The 27,991-nt window shown below is 41.3% G+C and overlaps 1 protein-coding gene across 1 annotated transcript; it reads left to right on the forward strand.

Annotated features, from left to right (window-relative positions):
• The first annotated feature begins 142 nt into the window (after positions 1-142).
• ltk (leukocyte receptor tyrosine kinase) lies at positions 143-27,752 on the forward strand. Its single transcript, XM_037242449.1, is given in 30 exon segments — positions 143-425; positions 6,624-6,719; positions 8,046-8,189; positions 8,343-8,423; positions 8,426-8,570; positions 9,336-9,472; positions 9,565-9,708; positions 10,629-10,778; positions 11,603-11,703; positions 11,777-11,937; positions 12,496-12,590; positions 12,831-12,902; positions 13,113-13,287; positions 13,738-13,888; positions 13,980-14,102; positions 14,765-14,921; positions 16,653-16,838; positions 16,903-17,001; positions 17,598-17,759; positions 17,841-17,951; positions 20,009-20,195; positions 20,276-20,366; positions 20,555-20,619; positions 21,881-22,010; positions 22,085-22,182; positions 22,252-22,344; positions 22,764-22,865; positions 24,109-24,243; positions 24,326-24,416; positions 24,502-27,752. Coding segments are annotated over 30 exon segments (4,500 nt in total). The 5' UTR covers positions 143-373; the 3' UTR covers positions 25,468-27,752.
• Positions 27,753-27,991: the final 239 nt, after the last annotated feature.

Raw genomic sequence — 27,991 nt, forward strand, 5'->3', positions numbered from 1 at the left:
ATTACCTAATTTTTTTTAGGTGAGGGGGGGCGAGGGTGGGGCCGGGGGAACCGTCGGAAGCGAACGTCGTCAGAAGGTAGCAAGCGCGTCTCGGGGAGGGCCGGGAGGATTCGTGTAGTGACGTCAGTGCAGCAGCATCAGCATCACTAAAAAAACCTCAGTAAAAACATCACTACACATCGACCAGTGCGCAACTCGGGCCAAGAAGCGAGTCAACCAACCAACCAACCAACAGCCGCACCAGCCCGCCGCGTCTCTTGGGGCTGCTTGCGTGCGTCTCCTCTGCGGCTACATGAAGAGCTAAAGGCGCCCGAAACAGTGCGGACTCTTATTCTTTTTTGGGGGGGTGGATTGACTACAAAACAAGGGAGCCATGGACGATTTTAGAACGCAAAGTGCTTTTCTTCACGTCGCCATTCTATTAAGTAAGTGGCAAGTTTAATCAGTCGATTGTCTCTTAAATCTGAAACTTTTCTCTTGATGTTATTTCGTACTATTTTGGCAATTTTAATATGAAAACTCTTATTCTGATGTGTACTTTTAAACATCCATCTATTCATGTTCACATTTAATAAAAAATAGCACTGACCTAGATTAACCACGGGGCGAACTTGTGAAGACTTTAATTGACATGAATTGATATGTAAGTGGCGAAACTTGTGGAAAAAAGTTGAGAATTGTTGACTGAAAAGGGAAAAATCTGTTATTTTAGCTTACTAATGCTTTATATATACAGTACAATATTTGCTCTGCATTAAATCCATAAAAAAAATTCTATCGTTATGTACAGTATTCTCACTGCTATCCACATCCGAGTGGGGTGTTGTTCCACGCACGCTTTCTAATTAGCATTGTTGATTTAAAGTGGTTTTTGAAGTGCATTGCACAAAGGTCGCTCGATTTTGAATGGCTGCGGAGCTCGATTTTTCTTTGCCAGTTCTTTATCCAGGCCACTTGTTTCTGAGCTTCACCCTCTGTTGTGATACTGGAAACTGCTTATAGGCAACTGTAATTCACAAGGACCCCCAACCGCACACCTATTTATGTCCCCCTGCAGCGTATGCAGAAGCCCCTCTCAGTAAGTGCATCCTGCCAAATGGGGAGAGAAGACTGTTTCTATAATTGCTTTAGGCAATCAGTGCCCCTGTATTGATATGTGCCAAAACTCTCCCTTCCATGCCATCTTGCGTGCAACTTATAGTTTAGCTTTACATATATTATGCAGGTTTTTCCTGACTATGTAAATACACAACAGTTGTCGAATATAATTTCACTGTGTTTTTGTTTGTGCCTGTTTGTATCGAAGTGGTGATTCATCGCTGCTTTTGGCTTTCTCTTTGGTGGTCTGATCAAATTGCATCATTCAACATGTTAGAACATGGTCAAAATGAATTAGTTCCTTTAATGGACGAGGTTTTACGGTAACTTTCAGTGGAATTTTCAAAGGCATCCCTCCCGCTGCTGCGTTCAATGTTAAATACAATCATCAAACATTTCCACACAACATTAACATACAATAAATGTTAAATTCAGGCACCCCAGCATTAGGCAATCACAATGGTCACAAATCAGTTTTTTTTTTCCTCCTCTTGAGAAATATAAAACATACTAATATTTGGACAAGCCACAAGACGTCCAAGTGTGCCATCTGTTCTCTATTAACCATAAAACCACATGAGCAATGTCTGTTTTGTTCATCTTGGAGTAAAGCTTAGAGTTGCCTCATAATTCCTTTCCTTTTATATTGCGCTTGAAAGCAGCAGCAGGTGTATCAAAATTAAAAATAAGCAAATAAAAAATGTTCTAACAGTATATATTTGTTGATCGTTATGCCCATCCTGAACATAACAATCTAAATAATTTAGCGTACTTGCATTTTATAACCAAGGCTAGCTTAGGCAAAAAGGAGTGCAATACTTGCTAGAAACCACAAGAGGGCAGTGTAACTTGTCTCAACATATTTGCTTGCCAAAGAAGTTGAGTTTTGATGCTATGAGCTAGCCACTCACTGTAGACGCAACACCATTCACTCATAAACTATTCCGTTTTTGTCTCAATGGAACTATAAAAGTAAATAGAACTGTCCCCTTCAAAACAGATTGTGTTTGGCCATCATTATTTTTTTATAATATACTTTTAAATATTTAATATTATTTTTCAATGAGAGAATACGATTATTCTGAACTCTCGTTACCACGCAGTAAAAAAACCCACAACTTAATTCTTTTGGAACTAAAACAATCATTCATTCTGGACAAAGTGATTTACGACAACATTAGGTTTTACTTTTATCTTTTGAGTTGTAGGCAACAACCGTTTGTTCTGTAAACTTCTTATGAAATGTAGGAAAGCCAATTTTCACAACAGGAAAATATTTGGTTGAAATGTTGTAAATTTTTTTGCCGTGTAATTTCGAGTTCACCCAAAATATTTATTTTGAGCTGCATACGCAGAACGCTGTCCATCACACGGATGTTGCTCAGCTAACCATAGACATAAATTTGGGCTTCTTTAGACTGCAGCCAAGTTCAGGCAATGACTCCAACTCAAAACACAATGAATCAACATCAAATTCCACACAATCAGCCAAATTTTCAGCGAATGTTTAACAAAATTGGTAACGCTACGGGCATCTGTCTCAAATTTTCTGAGGTTCAAGGGAAAACACAAACTCTGCAGGAAAGTTGAGATTTGAACCTCAAACTTCAACTCCTAACCACTATGCCGTCCTACTGTGCAAGGATTGCTTTAATATGCCCATATCCTGTGTTGGTCAATACAATAGGAAGACCACAAGCTTGTTTAAAAAAAATCAGCTGTTGGCATGACGAGCAGTTATCCAGCCCTGTGTTTCATTAAAGAAACCTCGAAAAGTAATTCAAATGCTTTCCACATTTCTGTCCTCAGTAAGAAAAATAATAATCAGTGTTTTATCCAAAGTTGAGTTGATTATTTGGATGAAGCAGTTGTTGTTGAAGATTGTTGTCATTCTTTATCTTTTTTTTTTGTGTGTGTGTTGAAATAACCTGTTAACCCATTTCTTGGTTGCTTTCACTCATACTCAAGGTAGTTTTTATTGCTCATTTGTAATGTGATAACCAAATGTGTTAATTTCCAAGGAGAGCATGCGTCACTACTTTCGCTGCAACATGCGTCATGAACGAGCTGCCTCGCCCAGTTAGCGTATGTCTGGCTCGCTCTCACGCTGTATGGCTGTGGGACTCCGATAGCAGCAAGCAGAAGCAGCATAAGTGCACAAGCGAAGTGGCTGGATGAGAGCCAACTTGATGTTGCAGATGAAAGTGGCGCTTTCCCAGGCATCACTTGGCCGCCTCCTTCACGGACACGTGAGCGAGCCGGCGCTCCCCGTGTGAGTCGTGCACTTGAAGGACCTTTTCTTTCTTCTGGTTATTAGCAACAAAGTAGTTGAACGTTGACTTGGTGTGGATTTCAATCAAGGCTGCCGATCCATGTTGTGACATCATTTCAGCCATTAGAGCAACAAGGGTCATGGAATAAATCTAAAATGTTTCAAATTAAGTAATTTCCATTTCTTTGGAGTTGTCTTAGCAACTCCTTAATGAAAACAGACTGTTTCCAAGCACACAAGATGATAACAGAGTAGCCAATGTCAAGGCCTCTACGGTCGCATGATGTATCACAAGATTTGAGTTCCCGTCAGTTCATCGCTGCATAACGTTACGGCGAAAATCGTCGAGGTGGAGACTTTTCATTTTGTTGCTTGAATTGGAAATAGACATGCCGTGGACATCGGTTGGTCATGATGATGTTCTGATCTAACTTTGGAGCCAGACTTAATCCAAGTGTCCAATTCTGATTTGATGCAGTTCATATTATTCAAAATGCAAAAGCCATCACGTTAATGTAAAGAGGCCATGTCACCATCCTTCTGAGCTTTCACTTTCATCAAGATGCTAGCTTGCAGTACTTGAGTCACCTTGGATTAAATGTTTCCTGTATTAGTTTATCTTGTGCTGCCATTTCTTATCATAGTTAATTGTCGTAGACATGACATCGCAAACACGCAAGTCAGAAATGGAGTCATGGGACTTCATTAGTTTGCGGAAGCCTGATTGACTGCACGTGAATATTTGCGAGATGTGTTTTAAAAGGTGGAGCGGTAAAGCAGACAAGAATGTTCATACTTGCAGCCGACGATTCATCAAAAACTGCCTAACTTGAGCTGAACCAACTTGAAATTTGTTTTGATGACATGGCTGTGAACTCTCATGATTCTCTTTGCACTGAAGTCTCCTAAGGCCCAAACAATCGACACATACTTAGTGTTTCATATATTGTGTTGTCTTGGATTGCAGGAATCCCCGGTAGAACAGGAGCAGCAACTCTTGAAGCGAAACACTCACAGCATTTGAGAGCAGAGACAAGAGCTTGATTTGATGATGATTTGTGGTCTACAGCCTAATTAGTTATATTTTACTCATTAAAATTTAGCAGGGTCATTAACAACATTTCTCTACAGTGTGCCGAATTTTGAAGATTTTTGGACTTTAATCAATACATAAAAAAAATGTAAGGCTCATTAGTTCCCTCTTGAATCAAAATTCTTTGTTTAATTCAAACCTTGTCGCAGGGAAGCTGTTTTATCTTCAGAGGAGATGTCCAATCATTTGTGGGCTCGGTTTTTGCTTTGTTGGAACTTTCCATTGGAAGAAAGCCCGAAGATGTTCATTTATACAAATACCACTGGCCGGTTTCCTCTTTTAAGAAGAGCCAGCCAAATTTGGAAGTGACTGATTTAGTGATTTCTCTCTCAACTCTTCCAAAATAGACTTGGCAGCTGAACTTTTATAAAGCGATGTTATCAGCTGCTGTTTTAGACTGAACAATGCCCTCAAGATACACACGGAACCCCCAACTGCAACCTATAAACTTAGCCAGCAAATGGCCCCCGAGCTATTCCGTCCTCTTGAGAAGACGTTTCTGTCTGCGGGAGTGCCAACATTTGCTACGTCACCGACTTGATTTACTATAAGAGGACAGAGCATGGCGTTCAGTATCCCAGGGCCATTCTAACTTATGTGACTGATGAAGTCAGAGAATGTCATTTAGCAGCATCATTGAGTTAGCGAAGCTCCATCACTGAGAAGGCAATAAAAATGAAGACGAATGCTCTTGCGTTACTGTATATTTGTTTGCTCTACCGCAGTCATAAGATTAGCCGTTAGCATGGCTCGAGTATCTTTAGTATCTAGGAAATGCACAGTTAGTCTATTTTTTTTCCACCTTACTTTGTCAATTAACCTGTAAGCAGTCCATTTGTGCCGGCAACCTACTTGCAGTTTGCAGCAAAGTTGTCAGATGAAGTTTCAATTTAGCATGGCTCAGTTTAGCGGCTATGGGATTTGACCTGTCAGGATTGTTTCGGATCGGGGGATATGTTAAGCAGGTGGAGAGAAAGTGACAGCGTTTGGTTTCGCTTCGGTATAATGAGATTGACGATGCTGTGTCTTTTTAGTTTTGCTACGTTGAGGGTGTTATGTTAAGGACAAGTATTTTGGTTTCGTAACAGCCCTCTTGGTCATCGTGTGTTGTTGTTTATTGTTATGCGTCACACTGATTGTTATCTTCAAGATTTTGTGATAAATCTTAGATGTCTCGCGGATAAAACACTTCTCAGAACTTGATCCTCTGCGGTCTACAATAGAAATGTGCAATTTACTGGTGGTCTGGAGCAACAGCATATTTTCACTCTGAACCAAACCCTTGAATGAAATCGAATGAGAAGCATGCAACCACGTTTACTCCCGCCGGGTAGTTTTGGGCTAACCACCTTTCCGCAGCCTTCATCCTAAAACAGCAAGTTGAATGACAGAAGGAAGGGTAAAATTGTAGTTCTGTTTCGTAAGCAGTCTGATTACTTTCTTCAATTTGTCCAATTCCACATTCAGTGAACTGAAAAAGTAGATCCGCGGGTGGTAGTGAAAGAAGTTTGAGATTTTAGGGGGATTCCAAACACCATTTAATGTTAATAATACCCCATTCGTGTTTTATGACATGTATTTATATTTAATGAATGCTAGCCTCTCTCTTTACTTTTTAAACAATTGTGCTTTCTGCATTCAGCAGGCGTCGTAGCTATTTTCTTTCCCAAGTATTTAATAGCTTAACCCCCTTGTTAGCGTTCTGGCTGCTTTTATTAAATAATTTCATTAGTCACGCTTGGCCTTTTAGCCCTTACCCCAGGGGCGCCTTTGCACAGTAACACGGCTTATGTTGCAATGAATTACAGCAATACCATCGTCGTCTTCATTGTTTGCTGGTCACGCTCTTTAAATGTTCACTGTATCACATGCAGCGTCAAGTCCTCCATCAACTCACCACCCCTCAAGCAACAACACAATTCTTAACAATCATTTGAGCTTATAGCTCTACCAAGCTACAAACTGAATATGAAACAGTCAAAATTGCCTCCGTGTTGCCTCATGCTTCTGATCAACTCGTAGCAGTGTCCAAAAAGTGTCATCAGCACATTGAAGAGAATTTTAATCGCGTGCTATGTGTTCATGTATGTTTATTGTTTTTTTATGTCCAGTTTGGATTACGAGTACTGACTTCTTTGTTTTCCCTCTCTTTCTTCTTAGTGTGCAGTCACTGCCACGCACTTCTGGACACTTTTCCAGACGACATGTCATATCTGATGCTTCCTCGTCATGCTGACACACAAGATGTCAATCAATGTAAGGGTCCAATTACTTTGACTGTTCTCCAGTACAAGATATACCGTATTTTCCGGACTATAAGGCACACCTAAAAACCTAAAATTTTCGCAAAAGCCGACAGTGCGCCTTATAGTCCGGTGCGCCTTATATATGGACCAAATTCCTAAATTTAAACTGGCCCGAAGCATTGTGTCATGAAATCAGTCATAAGTGGCCCGCTGAAGACTATGAATCATGAATCGAAAAGACTATGGATCATTATTTTGTGATTATAAAGTAATTTGTTGCGTCTGAAGGTGAAATAAAAAGATAAATGGAGAATGATTTGATTTGGATTAAAAATCTGACATGATGCATTAATGGTGCGCCTTATAGTCCGGTGCGCCTTATATAAGGGCAAAGTTTTAAAATGGGCCATTCATTGAAGGTGCGCCTTATAGTCCGGAAAATACGGTAATAAAAGAAGCTAGGCTAACTGTTAGCATCATGTTAATGCGGTTAGCTGACTTTTATGTTAGAAAAATTCTACCCAGTCTTCATTTAAGAAGACTGTATTAGAATCTCGTAGTTTTTTTTTAATGTCAATTAGACGGTACTTGATGGCGACACTTTCTATTGTGTCAGTGAATAATCAGTGAATCTACTTTTTAATGAAAACGGCTAAATACAGTATCCCATTCAAAGAGACTTTTGTAGCAGAAGGCAATAAAGCAGTTTCATAAAGATGAAGAAACCTGACTCTTTTTCTATCCTTTGTGAGCAAAGCTACGACTGTAATTAAATCATGACGACCAATTTTTTAAAAGAAAGATAACACTAATAATGGACCTTACGCTCGGATTATCCCCTCAGGGAATCCGTTTGGCAAATTAGCTGAAGTGGCAGTTTCCTCTCCAGTCATCACATGACTAGCTTGTTTTTCAATGTGCTGTACGGCTCTGATGGGGACACACACACACAATCAATCAACATGAACAGAGTGATGGTCTGTCTTTTAGATTTTCTGATTTTATCGAAAGGAATTTTAAAAGCATGACCCAAGGGCCGTTGTGATTGCTTAGGTGGTGATTTGTAACTTTCCGTATGTTTCCTGCAAAGACTTTCTCCCAGATTTTCTGGCAAATTACATGTCGAGGCAATTATTGTGACATGCGGTGAAGCTGTACAGGCTTGTTAAAATGATGCAGGATTTGCGTGTAATGAAAGACGGCAGGCTTTCTGTGGATTTTGGCTTGAAGTGGACCATTGCCACTAATCACTGTCATTTAATTATCAGTTTTGTTCTGGTGTTGAATTACGCTCCCACATATTTGAATCGTACAGAACGTGATTCTTATCTTGCAGTTTCTTCCTGTGACTTTGAGTCAACGTGTCTCTGGACTTCATCAAAACACAGCCAGCAAAGTGACTGGTCCATAGTATCTGCACGACAAACCGAGCGAGAAGGTCTGACGCCTGAGGCGGACCACTCGGAGGGGAGCTCTGATGGTGAGAATCTCAAACTTAACGATATGCGATATGAAATATTCATAAGGGGAAGAGTTGGCGGTTTATCAAAGCTCTGTGTCTTTGATATCAAAGTCTGCTCTTTCTCTCAAACCCTTGCACTGACATTATGAAACGACTGCTTTTTTCTTTAAGGTCACTTTCTTCTCCTGAGCCCCTCCTCTGGTGCCGAGGCCTCAAAGAGATGCGAGTATTATTTAACCAGCCCAGTCATGCCAAAAGTGAGCGCCAATGTGTTCTACGTCTGGCCCACTATGAGACGACACCATCGGCAGGGAATCTAACGGTCCTGATCAAGTCACTTGACTCCACTTTGTTCGGTGACACCGCCGTGTTCAAACGTGAGAGGAGAGAGGACCCCAGGTATCTATATATTTTTATAGAAATAAATTAAATTAAATTAATACATAAATACATAAATACATAAATAAATAGAATAGAATAGAATAGAATATTTCCAATGACAGTAACGGTAGATTTTGTAAGTGCTTATTATGTTGTGGCTGGTCAGTGAAGTTCATTATCTCCAACTTGCCCATTTAATTAGTGCGTGAATGAATCAGTGTGTTGCGATTTGACGTGCACCTAGAGAATACAAGTTTGGATCTAATGCAGTAGAAGGCCATGCAGTCTTTCAGACCAAACAAGACCAGAGAGAGTAATGCCTTTTCCTTTTGTGGTCCTCAAGTTTATGAGGAGCGATGTTCCCAGAGGCTGTGTGGAATAGAATGCCGCATGGGGAAAAAGCCAAGAGTGTTGTTTGGGAAATAAGAACAGGTATTTGCTATTGATTTAATGCCATGGTGCAGCCCTCTGTAGCGCAGATAAAAGCATTCCTTTCTTCTGATGTGGATTCTGGAAATGAATTTATATAATCTCTTTGGACAGAAGAAGGATGGATGGGCATATGCGATAAGTTTGTACTATGGCGGAATTGGTGTGTGCAAAAATGGATTCAACGATGGACACAAAAACAACCTCGGCAGCTCGAGTGAATTATTGTCAAAAAATGTATCAGTAGTTGCTTCAGTGTTTCATGTTATTAGCGTATATCAATATTAGCACAGTTTAAAAATAAAATAAAATAAAATAAAATAACAAAAGAGCTACCTTCACTACATTTTGCAGAACGGAGTGGGAGGCGGTGGAGACTGGGATAGGCTCAGTGGACGAGCCCTTTCAGGTGATTCTGAGCTACACTGGATGTTTGCAGGGAGGCTCCATCGTGGCGCTCGATTCACTGCACTTCATTGACTGTCAATCAGGTGAGTTCATAAGAGACAAATCAGACAACACAACAGAATTTTTTTGCATTCTAACTCGTGTGCACGATTTTCTGTTTTGTGTCGTGGTTAAGACGAAGAGGATGAGGTCATCCCGCCGGATGTGGACTGCGGCGATCATTACTACTGCGAACAATCTGAATATTGCATCGAGCAAAATTATGTGTGCGATTTCCATACGGACTGCCCTTTAGGAGAGGATGAGGGCCTCATCTGCGGTAAGGTTTTATTTAGCACTAATGCATCTTTATGACCTGTTAATGATGTTATTTTTCAAATATTGCTCACTTAAAAAAAATTGCTATACTATAATCTAATAACCTGTTTTATGTATAATTACAAAAAACAGGTTATTAGATTATAGTTATTTAGAAAGGTTTCTAATGCTGACCAGGCCCTGACTAGGTCCACCTAAAATTATTTCAGGTGTTAGTCTATGTTTGGAAAATCAAGGCTAAATATTTTAGAGTGAAACCGGTCGTTTATGCCGCTCGAGCTTTGTGCCGTCTTTTACATTTCACGCAAGAGCCAAAATCCCGAGCTCTGTAATTAACCCATTCAAATGAAAAACAATTAGGATTCAATTGAATTGGACTGTTTACCCCTCAAGATAACAATGTAACGAATGAGTAAAAATAGATTCGAGTGGCTGCTATTGGATTTTTATAAGGCTGTATACTTAGTGGGAATGAAAGAAAACATTTAAGATGTGGTTGAAGTGTTCACTTTCAACATTACACGGAAATAAGACAATTAGGAATCACGCTATTTATACACAGAACTGAGCGGGTAACTAACCACAATTTGTCATCCTCGGAACTAGTCAGTGAAAGCCTACAAACCATGGGGACCCCTTGAGCTGCAGTCCAATGTCATCACATACAGTCACAACTTGATTGTTTTAATTCCATTGTGGTGAAGCAGGAACAGAGTCATAAAAACAGATGACGACAGTCACATTAGACTTATCAATAACAGCATGCCCTCAGCGTCGCATGTGTCTTAACTCTAAATTTACAACACGCGCATTGCCTTCCACTGGGAAATTAGGATTCCGAGGAAAGAAGAAGGGGGTCTTGGTAGCAGCTGCGGTCTGGTGTTTCAATGAGCTCTAATGACAATCTGCTGTCTTGTACAGGTTCGATGCCATTTGGATCGTACTGCTCATTTGAGCAGGATGCTTGTGGTTGGTCCGTGTCCAAGCAGCAATCGGCTTGGAGCAGGGTGGCCGGAGGAGAGTTGCTGCAGGAAAAAGACATGCGGGGCCTCACCCTGAGCACTACACCTGGTAAGCAAAATGAAACCAGGTCGGTGATGTTTGCAAATGGGTTTGAGCGATGCAGAAAAGAAGATCTGAACCAGGAGGTAGGCTTAGGGCAAAATGCAAAACAGGGCAGGATAAGTATAGAGTACACCACACACTCAAAAATGGCTTGATGCAAAGAATTTGATGATGAGTCTTGCCGGTTCAGTAGAGTCAAGACCAGCTTAAGAATTGCCAAATGCTAATTTGTTAGATAGCATGCAACCGCTGGCCTGCTCCAACATGCCCGTGTCCAAAGCTGCAATTACACACTACACGCGTACTCAGGGGAAGTGAGGGTAGAGACAGAAGGCTCAAAGCCTGCCACAACTGCTGAGCAGAGTCATTGGAGACCGTTGGCTCAGCATGGGTGATTTACGAGCAGGTTTCTGACTATGGAGCGTGTTTGATATTTTTTGTTGTTAGGACGATTCCACTGTACTACTTTCAAAAAGTCTATCATGAACATCATTAGAGTGGAATGGATCATATGAGTAAGATACATGGACAGTTGCGCTTGAATGTATCCGTTGCAGCCTTTAGCAATGTAGCGCTTCATGTAGCTAACTTGGTTCATGGTCAATGTGCCATTCACAATCACTGTGTGATTGACTGGCAGTCAGTCCAGGCTGCGTTCTGCCATTCAGCAGAAGACAGGCTTGGCTCCAATCCCTCTGAAAGCCTCCTTAGAATAAGCAGTATAGAAAATCGATGGGTGGATAAACTAGTCTCCCCCACCTTATCCATGGGTGAAGAGATTGTGTGTCTGAGTGACCCTTGTAGCTAAGTTGTTTATTTTCTACCCCCAGGACACTTCTTGTTTCGGAGATCAGGGAGAAAACATAACCTGCACGAGGCATCTGTCCAGAGCCATTTTTTCCCTCCACCTGTCTCCAACAGAACTTGCCAGGTACGTTATTCAGACTGCACTGCTCGTCAGTCACCATAAATGTCTTTTTTTGAAATGACATTTGTTTGTGCAGATGCGTTTTTCTTTGTACCTGTTTGGCTCCTTCAATGGCTCCTTGTCGGTGGCTATAGAGGAGAATGGGACCTCCACAGCGCCACTGATCTGGGAGGGACATGGTCAGGGGAACGATGACTGGGAGGATGTTGTCCTGCAGCTGACAGACATTCATCATGGGTACAGTATATTCATACACAAGGAACTTTATTGGTCATATTGTGCATTTAAGTCAGTGTAGATGGAAAAAAAATGCTGGAAATATCGAATTTTTGGTCTGCTCACAAATCCTAAGTTGTGCATAACGGATGGATGCGCATGATGTCCTGGAGGCCATAGCACAGAGTGAACTCTATCAAAAGATTTGAATAAAAATTTCTCGGCAGATGAATCTGAGGACAACATGTGTTTTGTCCTGCTGGACTTGACTGCACCATAATATCTTTGTGGCTCGGTCACGGCATCTTGCGGGCATTGGTGAGAGCGCTTTGGATTGGTTTCGATCCAACTGGGCAGACTATATGTGTAAACCTCTGTACTGCTGTCTCATGGAGTTCCCCAGGGTTCAATTTAAGGGCCCTTGGTTTTTTCTTTATGGCCACAGGTTTCCATCTTGCAAAAGCATTGTATTTCCTTCCATCGCTCTCCTGATGACAGCCAGATTTATATACCACTAAACAAGATAAAGCACTCTGTAGAGCAATTATCTAACCCTAAATGGAATGTGTTTTGGGCCAGATTCCGTGTTAAGGTCACAGCTGTTTGGCTCCAAGGCTCCCATGCTGATGTCGCCCTGGATGAAATTGCCCTCAGTGCAACCTGCTTTGGCACAGGTGAGAAAAAACAAAAACCTCACATTTTTTTTATCATGAACCCTTTTAATTACTCGACCAAAGCATGGGTGAGTTTCCATTCAGTTTGTTGTCGAGCTGCACTGGATCACACGGAGAGCCGTTTCAAATATTTTGACCGCCCGCAGCTGCAATAGCAGAGTCATTCAATTATCATTTTCTTTTGCGAGATAAAAACGGAATCTGTCATTCTTCACCTTTTAACTTCCTGTCTCATCACAGATCTCAACTCTATCCTGCCTGTGGCCGACCTGAGGGATTTCTTTAGTCCCCTCGCAGAGCTTTCATTTTTAGGTGATTTTCCAAACGTCGTACTTCTAATCCATTATGAATGACAAATCTTATTAGCGTGTAATGGGTGTTAGCTGCCGTGTCTCTTGATGCATGAAGCCTCCAAAGGAACCGTTAATCCATTCTGCATTAGCAGTCATATTCCAAGTGCCTCCTGCAGTATTTCAAAATCACAGAACTTTCTTTCTCCGTCCTCCCTAAACGTCTTTCTAGAAGTCTCTCTGATGACTTGGTTTTTCAACTCGTGCGGTGCCAGCGGTCCCTATGGGCCGACCCAGGCCCAGTGTGACAGTACCTACAGGCATAAAAATGTCAGCGTGACTGTGGGGAAGGAAGGACCCTTTAAGGGGGTGCAAATGTGGAGGGTCCCTGCCACCAACAGATACCGGTGAGTGCTTTTTGGGCTTATCACAGTGATTCCCATGCAAGCCATTCTGAAAGCTCTGATGAGCTTTTCACACCGCACCATGTGCATCTCAAATGTCAGGTCACCAAAACGAATAGTACTAATAAAGGCGGTAGAGTACATCCTGTGCCCGGAAATTCTAAGAACTTCTGATTGGTCGGACTAAAGCGTGTTTACACAACCACAACAACACCCATGAATTAATATTACTGGGTGTCACTCAGAGTTGAGACTGTCTTTATGTTTATTACGACATAGCCAAGTTTTAATGTTATATTGGTCTTATTATACTGCCCCTGGTGGCCAAAGCACACATAACAGTAGGAGCCCGCACATTACACTTCATTTCAAATTAAAAGTGATTTGCCATACAAGTGTTTTGATTATTTAGTGTGGTCACAGAACAAATTAAAGTCATGGATCATCATTCAGGATCTCAGCTTACGGCGCCGCAGGAGGAAAAGGGGCCAAAAACCACAACAAGCCCAACCATGGCATCTTCATATCGGCTGTGTTCCCGCTGGAGAAAGACGAATTACTTTACATCTTAGTGGGTCATCAGGGAGAGGACGCGTGCCCCGGGGTGAGTGTGGTGGACAGCTGAATGATGATGTTTGAGAGAAAAAGTTGGATTCAAATGAATGTCTTGATTGTGTTCTGCGCTTTTGATCCAGAGAAATTCCCAAACACATAAGATCTGCCTGGGGGAGTCATCTGTGATCGACACAAGGGGGGAGGATGACACTGAGTGGTCTGGAGGGGGAGGCGGAGGGGGCGGAGCTACCTTCATCTTTAAGGTGATGCAAGCCAGATTTGCTGTTGATTTGCATAAACATTCCCATGATGACAAGAAGAAATGTCAACATTGAGGACATTTCAATTGATGTGGGAAGTTATTTTCCCACCTTGTTTTTTGTTATGAAATATGTTTCCTTCCACACGTATCAACCAATTCAAACCATTCCGATTTCCAATTATTCACAAAATTCCGCGAACTTCTCTCCAAATTAAATAATGACAAGTTTCCTCTCAATTCTCCATTTTCCAAAACAACGTTTCAATGGATTCCAAAACATTTCAGTTCACTGGCGGCTTTTCAGCGTTCATGCACGATTTGTACTGAATTGCTTTCTCAAGTTATTATTATGTCTTTTCTTTTTAGAATCACCATATTGATTGTTATAATTCTAGCAAATTAATGGGCTTTTTAATAAAACTCACTAACAATTTTAAAAACGCATTTATTGCGGTAAAAATTATTTTAGTGATCCTGACCATAACCCTTCAAAATCGGTATCACTCCCTGGAAAATTGGGGGAAAGAAATTCACCAAGGAAAAAAAAATCCTCGCTCCACCAGTATTTTTGTAAAAATCTGAATTGGTTGATTTTCAGATTTCTCAAAAATTGTGAATATAGCTGAAAATTTTCAAATCATTTGTGTGTTGCTATCTTATCAGATGGAGGGCGATGAACTGATTCCCTTGCTGATTGCGGCCGGTGGTGGAGGAAATGCTTACATGGAAGATCCGAAGTCCAGTCTGGATCAGATATCGCTGGAGCAGTTTGAGAACAGCACCACGGTGCCCGGCACCAATGGCCAAACCGGCGCTGCAGGTACTGTCACCCAACTAAATCTTCTCATCCATTCCGAGCAGGTTCTGAATGTCAACTTGAATTACTTCCTCCTTAGTCGTACGATCGATGAAAATTAAATCAGCTATTTTAATGAGGCTGCTTTTTATGCACGGCTGACCCTAAGTTTGTGCTTTTATTGACATTTCACCTAAGGACAGCAAACATTTACACACCATTAAGTGTAAATTGGATCGATACCTCAGATGGGTGCCAAGTAATGTTTCCAATGTTAATATTTTGCCCTCTGCTTGAACATCAAATCAGCCTTGAATGCAAATGTTAAACACGTTATACATTATCCAAGACATCCGCGGTGAATTCCACCACACATCCCCAATTTTCTCATGCATTCCGACACATAAATGCATGACAAATAAGAAAGGAATGGCGCTCAGTAGCGCAGAGGTCAGCCAACAATCTGTTTGTCAAAGGAGAAGGACGTATGGTGTACAGGCCAAATGGCAACCCGTTGAGCAGAATCAATTTGTGGCTAAAACTAACAAGTATTAAAGTCAATATTTTTGACACAGGTATTGGAAAAAAAAAAACGTTTTGTCCTGTTTTGAATATCTTGCGTAAACCTCAGGGGTCATGGCAAATAAGCATGAAAAGATGATAATCATTTCTTTTGAATTTGAAATTGAATAAACATTCATTCCTCACAGCACGATGATTATCTAAAATCATAAAAATTTGTAGTGTCATTATTTTGACAAGTAACCACGTAGTAATTCACATTCTGTTAGTATTGGCTTTTTTTTTTGGATTCGTTTCCAATCCAAGTGGAAAATGTGTCCGGCAAACGGCCTCAAAATCATATCTTCAGTTTTGAGTTTCATACTAGACTTGAACAGTGCCACGTCTTTCCATTTCCTCGAAACATGTGATTCATGACAATTCAAGACAGTTTCGGCTCCTGAGTAAGCTGCAGTAATATTCATTGTTCTTTGCAGAGGATCAAAACTATACACCTGCGAGAATTATTATATTATCTATCTGCATGTGTTAGTCAATTCTTCACATATAAATATCCGTCATTTAGCATGGCTTAACACCAACACTGCACAGTTGCTATTGATTAGCCCGTCTATTGTGTTCACACTCATTTAACACATCGTAAATCAAAGTCATTGTGTAAAGTGACACTAAATGATTCATCACTGTAAAATTTTGATTAAAATTGTATGTGGTCAGCTTTGATTTCTCACAGCAAGTTTGGCAAAAACAAAAGATATGTGTGGTTTGGATATTTTTGCACATTGCATTGTGCACGCATTCCTACGTTAGTTACGTTTGAATCTATGTACCCGATGTTATCCACCTTGACCATGTGATTCTTTTAATTTAACAAGAATGTTTCTTGGACTTTTCTGCAACATAGCAGGAAACCAATTTTCCCCACGCACAGCGCTTAGTTTGTTGGCTGAATATTCAAGTCGAAGGGCTCTATCTCAATGAATGCCTCTGGCGCCAGTTTAACTTTCTAAATCTTCTCGTTTGAACACAAGAAAGCCGTGCTGCTGTAGTAGTCTTATTGGGCAATTTTTGTCCATGAATTGATATGGTTCCCCAGTCGGATATTTTCCCGGCGAAATATTAGGTGATAAAAATGTGTTTACGATTCAACAAATCAATTACGAAAGCAAATGAAGAGACAATTTGTGGAAATCATAAGAAGATTCTAATATTTTATGTGTGATGTCTTGTTAGGTGGAGGTGGAGGTTGGAAAGACTCTCCGACCACTCATCTGGTGGCGGGCAAGTCCCTGTCAGAAGGTGCTGACGGGGGTGCAGCGTGTCTTTTATCCCAGTCCAAACTGGGTTGGTCCACCTACGGGGGGTTCGGAGGGGGAGGTGGCGCCTGCACGGCTGGAGGAGGGGGAGGCGGATACAGAGGTGAATTCCCAGCTGGCCTCAATTGTGTTGAAGGCGTTATTGATGTGCGTCCATTCTGTGACAGGAGGTGACGCCGCATTGACGGATGACATGAAAGCCGATGGTGGCAATGGCATCTCCTTCATTCATCCGGATGGAGAGATTTACCTGCAGCCTCTGGCGGGTGAGTTTAATATGTTAGAGTGGAGCTTGATATCCAAAAATGAGCTTGAGATGAAATAATGGATGGTTGAAGCAATGATGACAGCCATTTTTTTTAAATGGATGGATTTTGACATTTGTGTCTGACACCCTCATGTTTGCTCTTTTTTTATTTTTTGGACCCGAGCTTTGTTTTTGTCTGCTTGCCATCTGACTCTGATTATGTGGTGGGTGGCACACAGCTAATTCTCAACCTCATGCTGATACTTGAACTTGCGTCAATGCTTCATTTTCAAATTAAAGAGAGCACATGAAAGGCATTAGGAGAATGATTTGAAGGAAAACAAAACTATTAAGCAGTCCGCAATGTCACCAACATCAAACATTATCAATAGTTTAAAGGCGGAATCAATTCCTAAATTTCAATATGTTGTGTGGAATTCAGATTGATAGTGTTTATGAAGAAATTGACAATAAAGCAGACTTTGAAGAAGCCAAATCCACACATTTCACAAACATGCTAATGCTTATCAGGATCAAATAAATTATTGTGGCGGAACACATGTAGCTCATAATCACTTTTTAAGAGCGCATGATAGTTTATATTGTTTGTTTCAGCCATGGAGAGTCACGGCGAGTGTGAAATCAAAGTGCAGCTGAATTGCAGCCACTGTCAGTCTCAGAGCTGCAAACGCAATGAAGAGACACACCTCATCCTCTGCCTGTGCCATGACGACGAGGTCTTGGCCAGCGATAACGTCACGTGCGTCGACACAGTTGGTGAGAAAATATTTTCAAGTATTGCTGTGTTATGATTTTTTACGGCCAAGAAACACACAAGCTGGCTTCTTCTTCTCGTAGCGCCTGCAGTCCAGCCTCCTCCAGCTCAGACATCGACATCGCTGATCCTGGCAGTGGTCACCTCGGCCGTCGTCAGCGGCGTGGCCTTAATCTGCGCCGGGGTCATCCTCAGTAAGAGACTCGTGCGGTTTTGCGCCGACGTGGTGCCCGCCACTTTTCATCGGCTGTGAGGCACATCCGTGGGAGCAAAAAAAAATGGCATTACAAAGAAAGGGCATTGCGTTACCCTGTGGAGGAAATACAAAAGCTCTTCATCCACAAACTGGAGCATTGTGATAAATTGGGATTCACAAAAGAAGAGGGAAAAACAAGTTTTTACTATGCACCAAGTGACAATTTCTGGATTACATGCGCCTCCTGGGCATTCATCAGAATCATTTACAAAAAAACACTTGTGACTCATTAGAGTCCCGCTTGCTCAAAGACACTTTACTGATCATTCTTACTATCATTAAAATTCCTAAAATAAAAAAATAAATAAAATATATATATATTTTTTTTATTTTATTTTGAGGAGCGAGAGGTCAGAATCAATAGATCCGATAACACTGCTAATACATCTAATGAGGCATTATTATTATTATTATTATTATGATCATTACTGTACCACGCTGCCATGCAGTTAATTTATATGCTTTCCGCCAGATTATTTTACGCACCGTTTTTGTAGCGGATATCCAACACCGACCTCTATGTACAGCATGTACTAAACAGTGAAGAGATTCCACTCATTGTTTGAAGTGCACCCGGTAATAATAAATGAGCTTTTCTTTGATTGATGGGTGTAAGGAAAAGTCGTGCATGAAACATTGTAGCTATGAATCAATCAATTCATTCATGCTTACCTCGGATAGCAAGAAAAATGGTTTGTAGATGGCGGCAAAGTATTTTTTTCTAGTAGACATTGTTCTTTGGGCCCAGGATAATCTATATGAAGGATTAGAGAGCATAAAAATAATTTCAAGAAATAATGTGGAATTTAAGTTTGTCTCGAGTTTGAAAAAGTGTAATAATATTGGTGAATTGTTTTTATGATGACGGGCACTTTCCTAACGTATTTTACAATATTTGCCATTTCCATCACATTTTCAAGTGTACACTTTGGTGTGATGCCATAAAAAAAAAAAAAACACTTGTAGCTGAAGTGAAGATTTGCAAGATTGCACATGCGATGATAGATTGCGCTCCAAGATTGTTTGACTTCCTTGGCTGAAAATTGTCATCGTCCATTTTTTATGGTATTTGACTTTGGAGGTTTCCCTACTACTTTTTCAGCTATTCAACTTTATGGTAGACTATGCAGAGATTTGGGTTTTTTATCCCTTTTTTAGAGAATGTGACTAAATGAGGAAACCCAAAATATTAGAAACACTTTAGTGCAGTTGTACACTCCAATTATTATTGTATATCCTTTTATTTTTGATACAGCTTTTATATTGGATCAGCCGTATCCACCATTGTGGCCATTATCATTATATTTGTGTAATATGAAAATTGAACAAAAATGGGAGGGTGTGAACTTCACATATCTGGCAGATTGTGTAATATTTATCTAGTAATCTAGAACGATAACTGATGACTCATATTTCCACATTCTACACTTCCTCACAACTAAATGCATCGCGTGTAATTGTGTGACACTGAATAAAGCGACACGAAAAAAGATGGCATTTATCGTCCAATTGTGTAATAGAATTTTAAACACAAAAGCTCCAAAGGATAATGGTGTCTCTTCACCTGAGCTCTCCCCCATGCAGGGAGGTAGTCTGTACCCCAACCCCCCCCCATCCCATTGTCATCCCCAACCGCCTCCTTACCATCCTCCTCCTCCCTCCTCCCTCCTCCCTCCATCTCTCCCCTCCCTTCCTCATCCCCTTCCCTCGAGACCCTCGCATCTGCACCGGGCGCTGGCTCGACGGCACCTCTTACCTGCACGCAACGCCCCCCTCCCTGGCAGACTACCAACCTGCATCGGGGCCGCGGCGGGTGAGTCCCTGCTCCCTGGTGTCGTCGAGGATTTGTAGCAATGGAGGGACGCTGGCATCCCTTTCCGTATAATATGAAAAGCGGCAATGATTTCACTCGCTGCTTCCTTTTCCAAATTCCATAAAAGGGAACTAGTGTGTAAATAGATTTTAAATATTGTTCTGCTTTGTTATCGTCCCCAGTGTGGCATCGCTGGAAAAACGATCTGCAAGCAGTTAGGGGCTGCCTGCACAGCCCCGAGTACAAGCTGAGTAAAATCCGTTCTTCCACCATCATGACAGACTACAACCCCAATTACTGCTTTGCCGGGAAGGCCTCGGCGCTCAGTGAGCTGAAGGAAGTACCGCGTAAAAACATCACGCTGCTCAGGTAAGCCTTACCAAATTGTTATATTGGTGATTTATGAGTCGTCGTCTTTACGTTTATCTGGATTTGTGATATGCTTGCAGAGCTCTGGGCCACGGCGCCTTCGGTGAGGTGTACGAGGGTCAGGTCCTCGGGATGAACGCCGATAACGGCCCCATGCAGGTGGCCATAAAGGTCAGTTGCCATTCGCGATGTGCACCTAAGCACTGGATGACAGCTCATCAGCGGGAGTGATGTTTGTTACACATAATCCACTCAGCAGGGGAGGGGGAGAGGGGGTTCCTTCCCATGCAAAGGTCACGGTGAAGCGATGCTTTTCATTTCATTCCACCCACCTGAAGATGCTTCTTTCTTTTCGCCAGACTCTTCCGGAAATCTGCTCAGAACAGGATGAGATGGATTTCCTAATGGAGGCCTTGATTATGAGGTACACATCCTGCATTGGCGTAATCATACAAAGTGCACGGAAATGTTCCGTTGCGGTGAATATACGGCGCTTCGCTCAATCCAAATAACAACAAACTATTTTGTCCTATTTAGATTTTGCTTCCGGCAGCATTTCGGCTTCTTTTCTTACTTGGCCTCATCAATCATTGCTGGGCTAAACGTCATCTTTTTATTCTTCGTACACATCTTCGTACTCATTCCGGCTAGCTACGCTGATCAAAACGAACAAACTCTTTCTTTAGGCGCTGTTTCATGTTCACAAGCATTCTCTGTGCATAGTGGCAGCTTTTCTAATGTGAGCTTGACTTATTATCTTCCGCGCTACATCTTCTGGATAATGACTCCCGCGTCCTCCGCTGCACTCGGCTTTGCCGCCATCCATCGAATGACATAAAGATCGGGTCCTAATACTCTTCCTGTCACTGCTCTGCCTCACGGGAGCTTGAATTATATACATGCACGTGTTCTACATTCACTCCGGGTACGTGCACAGTCTATCCTCCAAAAGACGCTTTGGCGGATAGAGCTCATTTTCATTAATCAGCTGATAGGGTTTTTTTTTTTTTTTTTTTTTTTAAAGTCTGTGATTTGTGTCTGTTGGGAAAGTTTGAATATTCAATATTTAAACGTCAGGAGTAGAGTTGGCAAAGTGACAAGCAAAAAAAGTTTGGCGAGTGTATGACATCGTTATCAAAATGGCCCCTTTGTGAGAAAAACCTTCCTCTCACCTCTCAACCTTTCCAAAGATTTTCCTTCTTGCCACTAAGCGCCGAAATCCTCCGCTCTGCAGATAAGAGATCCAGCCGAAAACCAGACTAGCTTATAAATGATGATTCCATCAGAAATTCAAGTTGCTCTTTTCATCTAATAGTGGCTTTTGTAGTTATTGGCAAACTGAGCGTGAACAGGTTTATTCATTGTTTTTCGTGAAAGGTGAGACAAAAGGAAGGGTGGATTCATTTTTGGAATAAAGCTGCTTTTCTTGGGTGGTTTAAAAGCAACATTACAATTGGTCGGTAAAGTAATGGCTGAAAATTTGTTGTGGTGAAACTGGTTTTGGCTTATGGAGGATATTATTTCTTCGTGGAGGGCTGTATAAGAGTGGAACTAACACATGTCTGCCACCTAGTGGTGATTGGTAATATTACAACTTCATATTCGCAGTTTAGCGCCTAAACTCCAGCTCATCTGCGACCCTCATGATGATGTAATCCAGAATGTGCGTGACTGTTTTCCCGCAGCAAGTTCAACCACGAGAACATCGTCCACTGCATGGGCGTTAGTCTCAACAACCTGCCACGTTTCATCCTGCTGGAACTGATGACCGGAGGAGATATGAAGAGCTTCTTGAGGCAGAACAGACCTCAACGTGTATGTCTTCTCACGCACACTTCACGTTAAGCCCGTTGCGTTGTTGTTTTTTACGTGCGCCGTGTCACTTTCAGGGCCAAGCTCCTTCACTCAGCATGCACGAGTTGTTGCAGATGGCCAGGGACATCGCACGAGGTTGCCGCTACTTGGAGGAGAATCACTTCATACACAGGTAGTGATTTGCTGTTTGTTAGCAATTATCGATAACAACTTATATGTTGTCATTAATTTATTCTTGCAGAGATATTGCTGCTAGAAATTGCCTTCTTACATGCCCTGGACCTGAAAGGGTGGCCAAGATTGGAGACTTTGGCATGGCCAGAGACATTTACAGGTTTGTATGCTAACGTGCTAATGCAATACCATATTTATAAAGTTGTAAAATTCGATTCACACTTCGAAATAATGTTTTTTCTGAAGTTTCCTAGAATTAGACCGTATGTTTGTAATTAATTGTCTTTTTGTGAAAACACCAATCATGTTAATAAGTTCTAATAATAAAAATGATGAAACAGGAAACAGATAAAAATCATTATGCAACATTTTGTTTCACAGTACATTCACTTCCATGTATTATGGAAACTAAGTTTACAAGTGTAAACATAGCAACCTAAAAGTCCTAAAAAAAATGGAAAATGAACAAGTCACGTCGTAAACATGGTGAGCTACATGATCTGGATTGAGAAAAGTCACTCTGACATACTGCAGTATATCAACTTTTTCTTGATTATTTCTTGTTTTTGCAATGACCAGAGCCAGCTACTACAGGAAAGGTGGTCGTGCCATGCTGCCGGTCAAGTGGATGCCGCCTGAGGCTTTCATGGAAGGAATCTTCACTTGCAAGACTGATACATGGTGAACACACACACACACCCTGGAATATTCACTCACCGGACACAACATTAGGTACACCTGCACAAACAAATAAGATCGAATACAAGGGAAAAACAGTGGTTGTCATCGTTTGTAAATGGAGGCCGATGTCTTGTTCATCGATGCAGTCTGCACACGTTTATCAAAAACACACATTCATTTTATATAGCTATAAAAAAGGCAAAATGGGTGCAATCCTATGGGAACATGTTGTAATGAATACAAACCAGATGTTGCTCCATAAAATAAAATCTTCGTCATCATGAAAGCGAATGTCTGACGTCTTCCAATAAATCACATCTACAAGAGGCTCCTTCGGAAGGTGTTGCCTGAGGGGGGAAAATTGAACCACAACCATATGGACACAACTGTCAGGGTGTGTGTATGCGTTGTTTTTGTTTTGTTTTTTTAAAAAGAAACATCTACAAATAACAATAAGTTACCTGCGTAAAATGTAGATGGCCAACATTTGCACAATCCACTCAAATTTAACACAAGAGCTGTCGCACACAATGCTTAGTTTGGACACAAAAGTGTATGAATTGAACAGTAGGTTTATTATTGTCTGAACAAAGGAGCAAATGGACAAGCTGCATGTTTTTTTGTTTTTTTTTATAAACAAGACTCAGCCTTGATTGCCATAAGAAAGTATTTAACATTCAATCCATGCTGAGCTTGAATCCCCAACAGCTGCTTAGACTTTTAGCAGGGAAACGTACTTAGAGGAGACAGATGGTTTTTCTTTTTTTTATGCTTAATACAACCGATTGGCCCTCAAGGGAAACCATTACCAAGATTTCGCCCGTGACGAAAATTAGTTTTACACCTGTGGTCTGGAATGAATAAATAAAATCATTTTCAATCATGAAGGAATCACTTACATACTCTACACATAATAGTTTGTATATGGTTCATAAAAACATCACCAAATGCAAATACCAGGTATTCTCTCATTTATTTGTATATCCAAGTAGTTATGGGTAGGCTTCCTTGGGTGAATTTAAATATTAAATCAAGATAAATTACACATCATATATTTGAAACAACCAAAACAATTCGCTATATGAATAACTCTATATTGCCCCCTTGTGGCCACGGTGGGTACACCAGAACCAAAGAAGATGATTTGAGATACAAATTGAGTTACCTCATATCTGGCTTTTTGAGGTGCTCAATAAATAAAGTTGAGAACTTGTGGACTCAATCGTAGTGTCTCCCCCTACAGGTCGTTTGGAGTACTGCTGTGGGAGATCCTCTCTCTGGGCTACATGCCATACCCTTGTAAAACCAACCAGGAGGTGCTGGAGTTTGTCACCAGTGGAGGTCGGATGGACCCCCCGGAGGGCTGCCCGGGTCCAGTGTGAGTGCTTAGAACACAGCAAACAGGCTAAATGGCAAACTTTGAAACCACGGATTAAATTCATAGTTGTTTATGTGTTTAGTTATCGGATCATGACCCAGTGCTGGCAGCATTGTCCTGACCATCGGCCCAACTTCTCCACAATACTTGAGAGAATCAACTACTGCACTCAGGTACAATTCATGTCACTTCATTAGGTACACCTGGTCATTTCAATCAGTTTGTGGAAAATTATTAATTTGATTGTTATTACGTCAGGATCCGGATGTGATCAACACGCCTCTCCCAGTGGAATATCGGCCAACCACCGATGACGACGGCGCCGCGGTGATCCGCCCCTCCGACCACACGCCCACCAGCTTCGCTCCTCTCCCCGTCTCTTTAGCCCCCACGTCCCCCTTGAGCTTGGCGCCCTCGGTTCTTCCGCCGCCGCCCGCCAAACCTTGTGTACCCCAGCACAAGGCGACACCCTGTCACGAGGTGCTCCCGGATCTCCATAAAGCCGAGGCGGCTCCGGCGGCCGTCGTGCGCACGGCGGGCCTCTGGCTGCACCCCGAGCTTCCCTCGCGCCAACCTTGCTCCACGAACAGCGCGTGTGTGGGGAGCCAACGGCTGAAGAACAAAACCAAGAATTTGTGGAACCCGACTTACGGCTCTTGGGTCTTGGAAAGCTTCAAGGGAAAGAAGACCTTGGCTCACACTCAGTCCGTGCCACTCTCAAGTCCTCCTCAATCATCCTTAGAGTGCAACCGGGCGCTCTGTGAGACCTCCAACTGCTCTCATCTCAAATCTGCCGCCCTCTGCCCTTCCTGCCAGCCTCAAGCCGCGCCGAATGTGCCCCACAATAAGAGCCAAACCAGCAGCGCTCCCTCAAAGGCGGGCATTGACCTGGCCAAGCTGCAGAGTTTCCCCTGCGGAAACGTCAATTACGCCTACGACGAGCAAAACTACGAGGCAGAGAGCTTGCCCTTGGTCGTCCACACCAAAGCCCCAGAAGCTATCAAAAACACCAACTCCGCCCCCAGCATGTCCTCAGGAACAGGCCTGGGGTTGGCTCTGGGCCTCTACACGTCATCCTCTTCCTGCATGCCCAAGCTGCTGCTCAAACGCCACGCCAGCTACGGGCACGAGGACGTGAGGAGACACACCAAAGCTGAGAAGCCCACACGAGACCGAGACTCCGGCTTCTCTCTGTCCGAGGACTTGAGTGTCACACCCTTCTGAGAGTCAACATGCAGCAGGTTTTCCTGATGTAAAAAAAAAAATAGTAGATTTTTGTAGATGAATTCTCTGCGCTGATTTTATTTCTCGCACATCAGGTTTTCTATTACTTACAATAATATTTTGTAATGTATTTTAATTAGGAGCTAGATTCAGCAACAGATGGAATTTTGGTTGGAAATGTCATTGCTATAAATTACAATCATGATCAAATTTGTGTTGGACAAGATTTAATAGATATAACTTGAATAAAAAAAAAAAAGAAAATATCTGAAAAATCTAATGCGCTAGAAAAAAAAGTGGAGTTTTTTTTTTTTTTTTTTAAATCCTCTGTGCCCGCCAGGTAGTGAATGATTTGAGCTTGTGTAATGGTTCTGATGATTACAATGCTGGAATGAGACCCTTACATACTCCTCTGCACTGTGATTCAGAACTGGACTCATTTCTTTGGCTGCTTGGTATGCAGTGTGGATGGATCTGTATGCCTTTTTTTTTTTTTTTTATGCCAGAACAATTTTGCTGTGCAACGGAGGACTTTGATAGACTATTGTTTAAATGAAGGATGTTTGATGAAGGACAATGACTGGACATTGGAGAGGGGACAGACAAAGAGAAAAGAGAATAGAGCAAAAGTAACATAATATGACCAGAGCAACGTTATATTCGAGTTGACCTCATTGTGTGCTTCTTATTGTCTCCAAAATGCTGAAATAATCTCAACTTTTTTTTTTTTTATCTCCTGGAAGCTTTGGGACTTGCTTCTATGACCAGTGATTTGGACGGTGGAGCAATCAGTGGGCAGTATGAGAATACAAGATGCATTTTCATTTGTTGGATTTTTTTTTATCCACAAAAACAGACAAATTCAGGTTTCATGGAAGAGTTTTCAGGATTTGTTCAGAAGGAATCATGTGAAAAACATTTTACTTCATAACGTTTGCAATAATGTGTATTTTTTTTTATACAGAGATGGTTTTGAAAGGAGGCTAAGCGTGACCATTCAGACAAATATTTTGGCAATGTTGTCATGGCAACGACTTAACTTGCTGGTTTTTAGAGTTTAAATCAGGGATGGGCAAAATTTGGGCCAAATATGACCATCTCTCAACTCTTATCAAGTCAATCTTTTTTTTTTTTTAAATGCCTATCTAGCAAGAAATTCTAAATATTTGAAAAAAAATGCTGAAGTTCCACTTGAATGAAAGATGTTTGTACTCATTTATGTTGAATCAGTGTAGCATGTAGTTAAGTTGTTTAGCTTTAGCATATTGACTCAAAACAATATGGATGCTGACAGCTGTGAAATATTAGCTATTTTTATACTCGCTTCTATACACTGGACTAACATTTGTATATATTTTTTTACTTACGCTAACTATCGCCTTGTTATTTGTAGTCAATCACTGCCATTGGATATTACGACAAAAGAGTTGTAGTAGCCACCTTTACTCAGCAGGGGGAGGTGTTTAGCTGTGACACAACGAGCTGCTCCATTCGTGTGCGCTTTATCACACACATGCTGAGTGTTTATGAATATTCTTGTAGATTGTAGTCAATAATAATCTACACCTATAAATGTTTGTATTTTTGCAGTATGGGTTGTATAAGGGTTGTACTTTTTGTATGCTTTAAACGTACTATTGAAGGCATGTCCAGCTCGAGGGAGACGAAAAAAAACTCAACACAACCAGCAAGCAATAACACAATAGCAAATTTGGACGTCACAATCACGGAGTACCCGACAGGGGACAACACAACAGGATTTGGTATTGTAAATATTAAAGAGGTTTAATATTTATGATGTGATTTCCATGCAGATCGGTGAGGAATCATCAGTCTGACACACAGGATAAATTTTAATCTTAATTTAAAAATTAAAAAAAATAAAGAAGCAATCTGGCCTTTGCTGTCTTGTGATTCAGAAGGCCTGATTGTCCATATGCGCGTGTCGAAATCCACGTTGTCTAACACTTTTTATACATTTAATTTCAGATTGAGTGTGAACTCTATGCAATGTACAGGAACTGTCTTTCACACTTGCATCTAAGCAGATTGTTCCCAAAAGTACTGAGCTCATTAGTGTGTATTTGTTGTGTGTAATTGTATATAATTACTCATCTGGACCCACCCCCAGAAGCAGAAAATAAATGCAAGGGAACCCATTAAGATGCCACAATAGTGTTTTACTGTGAAAAGATAACAATCAACAGAATTTCTTTCTGTGCTGTAGTTCCATATACATTTGTCTGTGCCATTTCAATATGCCAAAATGAATATATTCATTAATAGAATTATTTGTCAAATTTGTTGTGTTGAAGGAAATAAAATAAAAAACAATTTGACTAGATTAGTTTATATTTGAAAAAAAATGTCAGGTTCTTCCTCTGGGATTAGATCCGTTACCTTTTATTATATTTATTACTATAATAAATATTACCATCTTATTCCTGGGCGCTTTCATAGGGAGACAAATGTGGGAGGAGATTTCCGGTAAAATGCTCCCCAATGGGCTTCGCTTCACAGAGCG

The sequence above is a fragment of the Syngnathus acus genome, chromosome 22 (genome assembly GCF_901709675.1).
Source record: "Syngnathus acus chromosome 22, fSynAcu1.2, whole genome shotgun sequence".
NCBI lineage: Eukaryota > Metazoa > Chordata > Actinopteri > Syngnathiformes > Syngnathidae > Syngnathus > Syngnathus acus.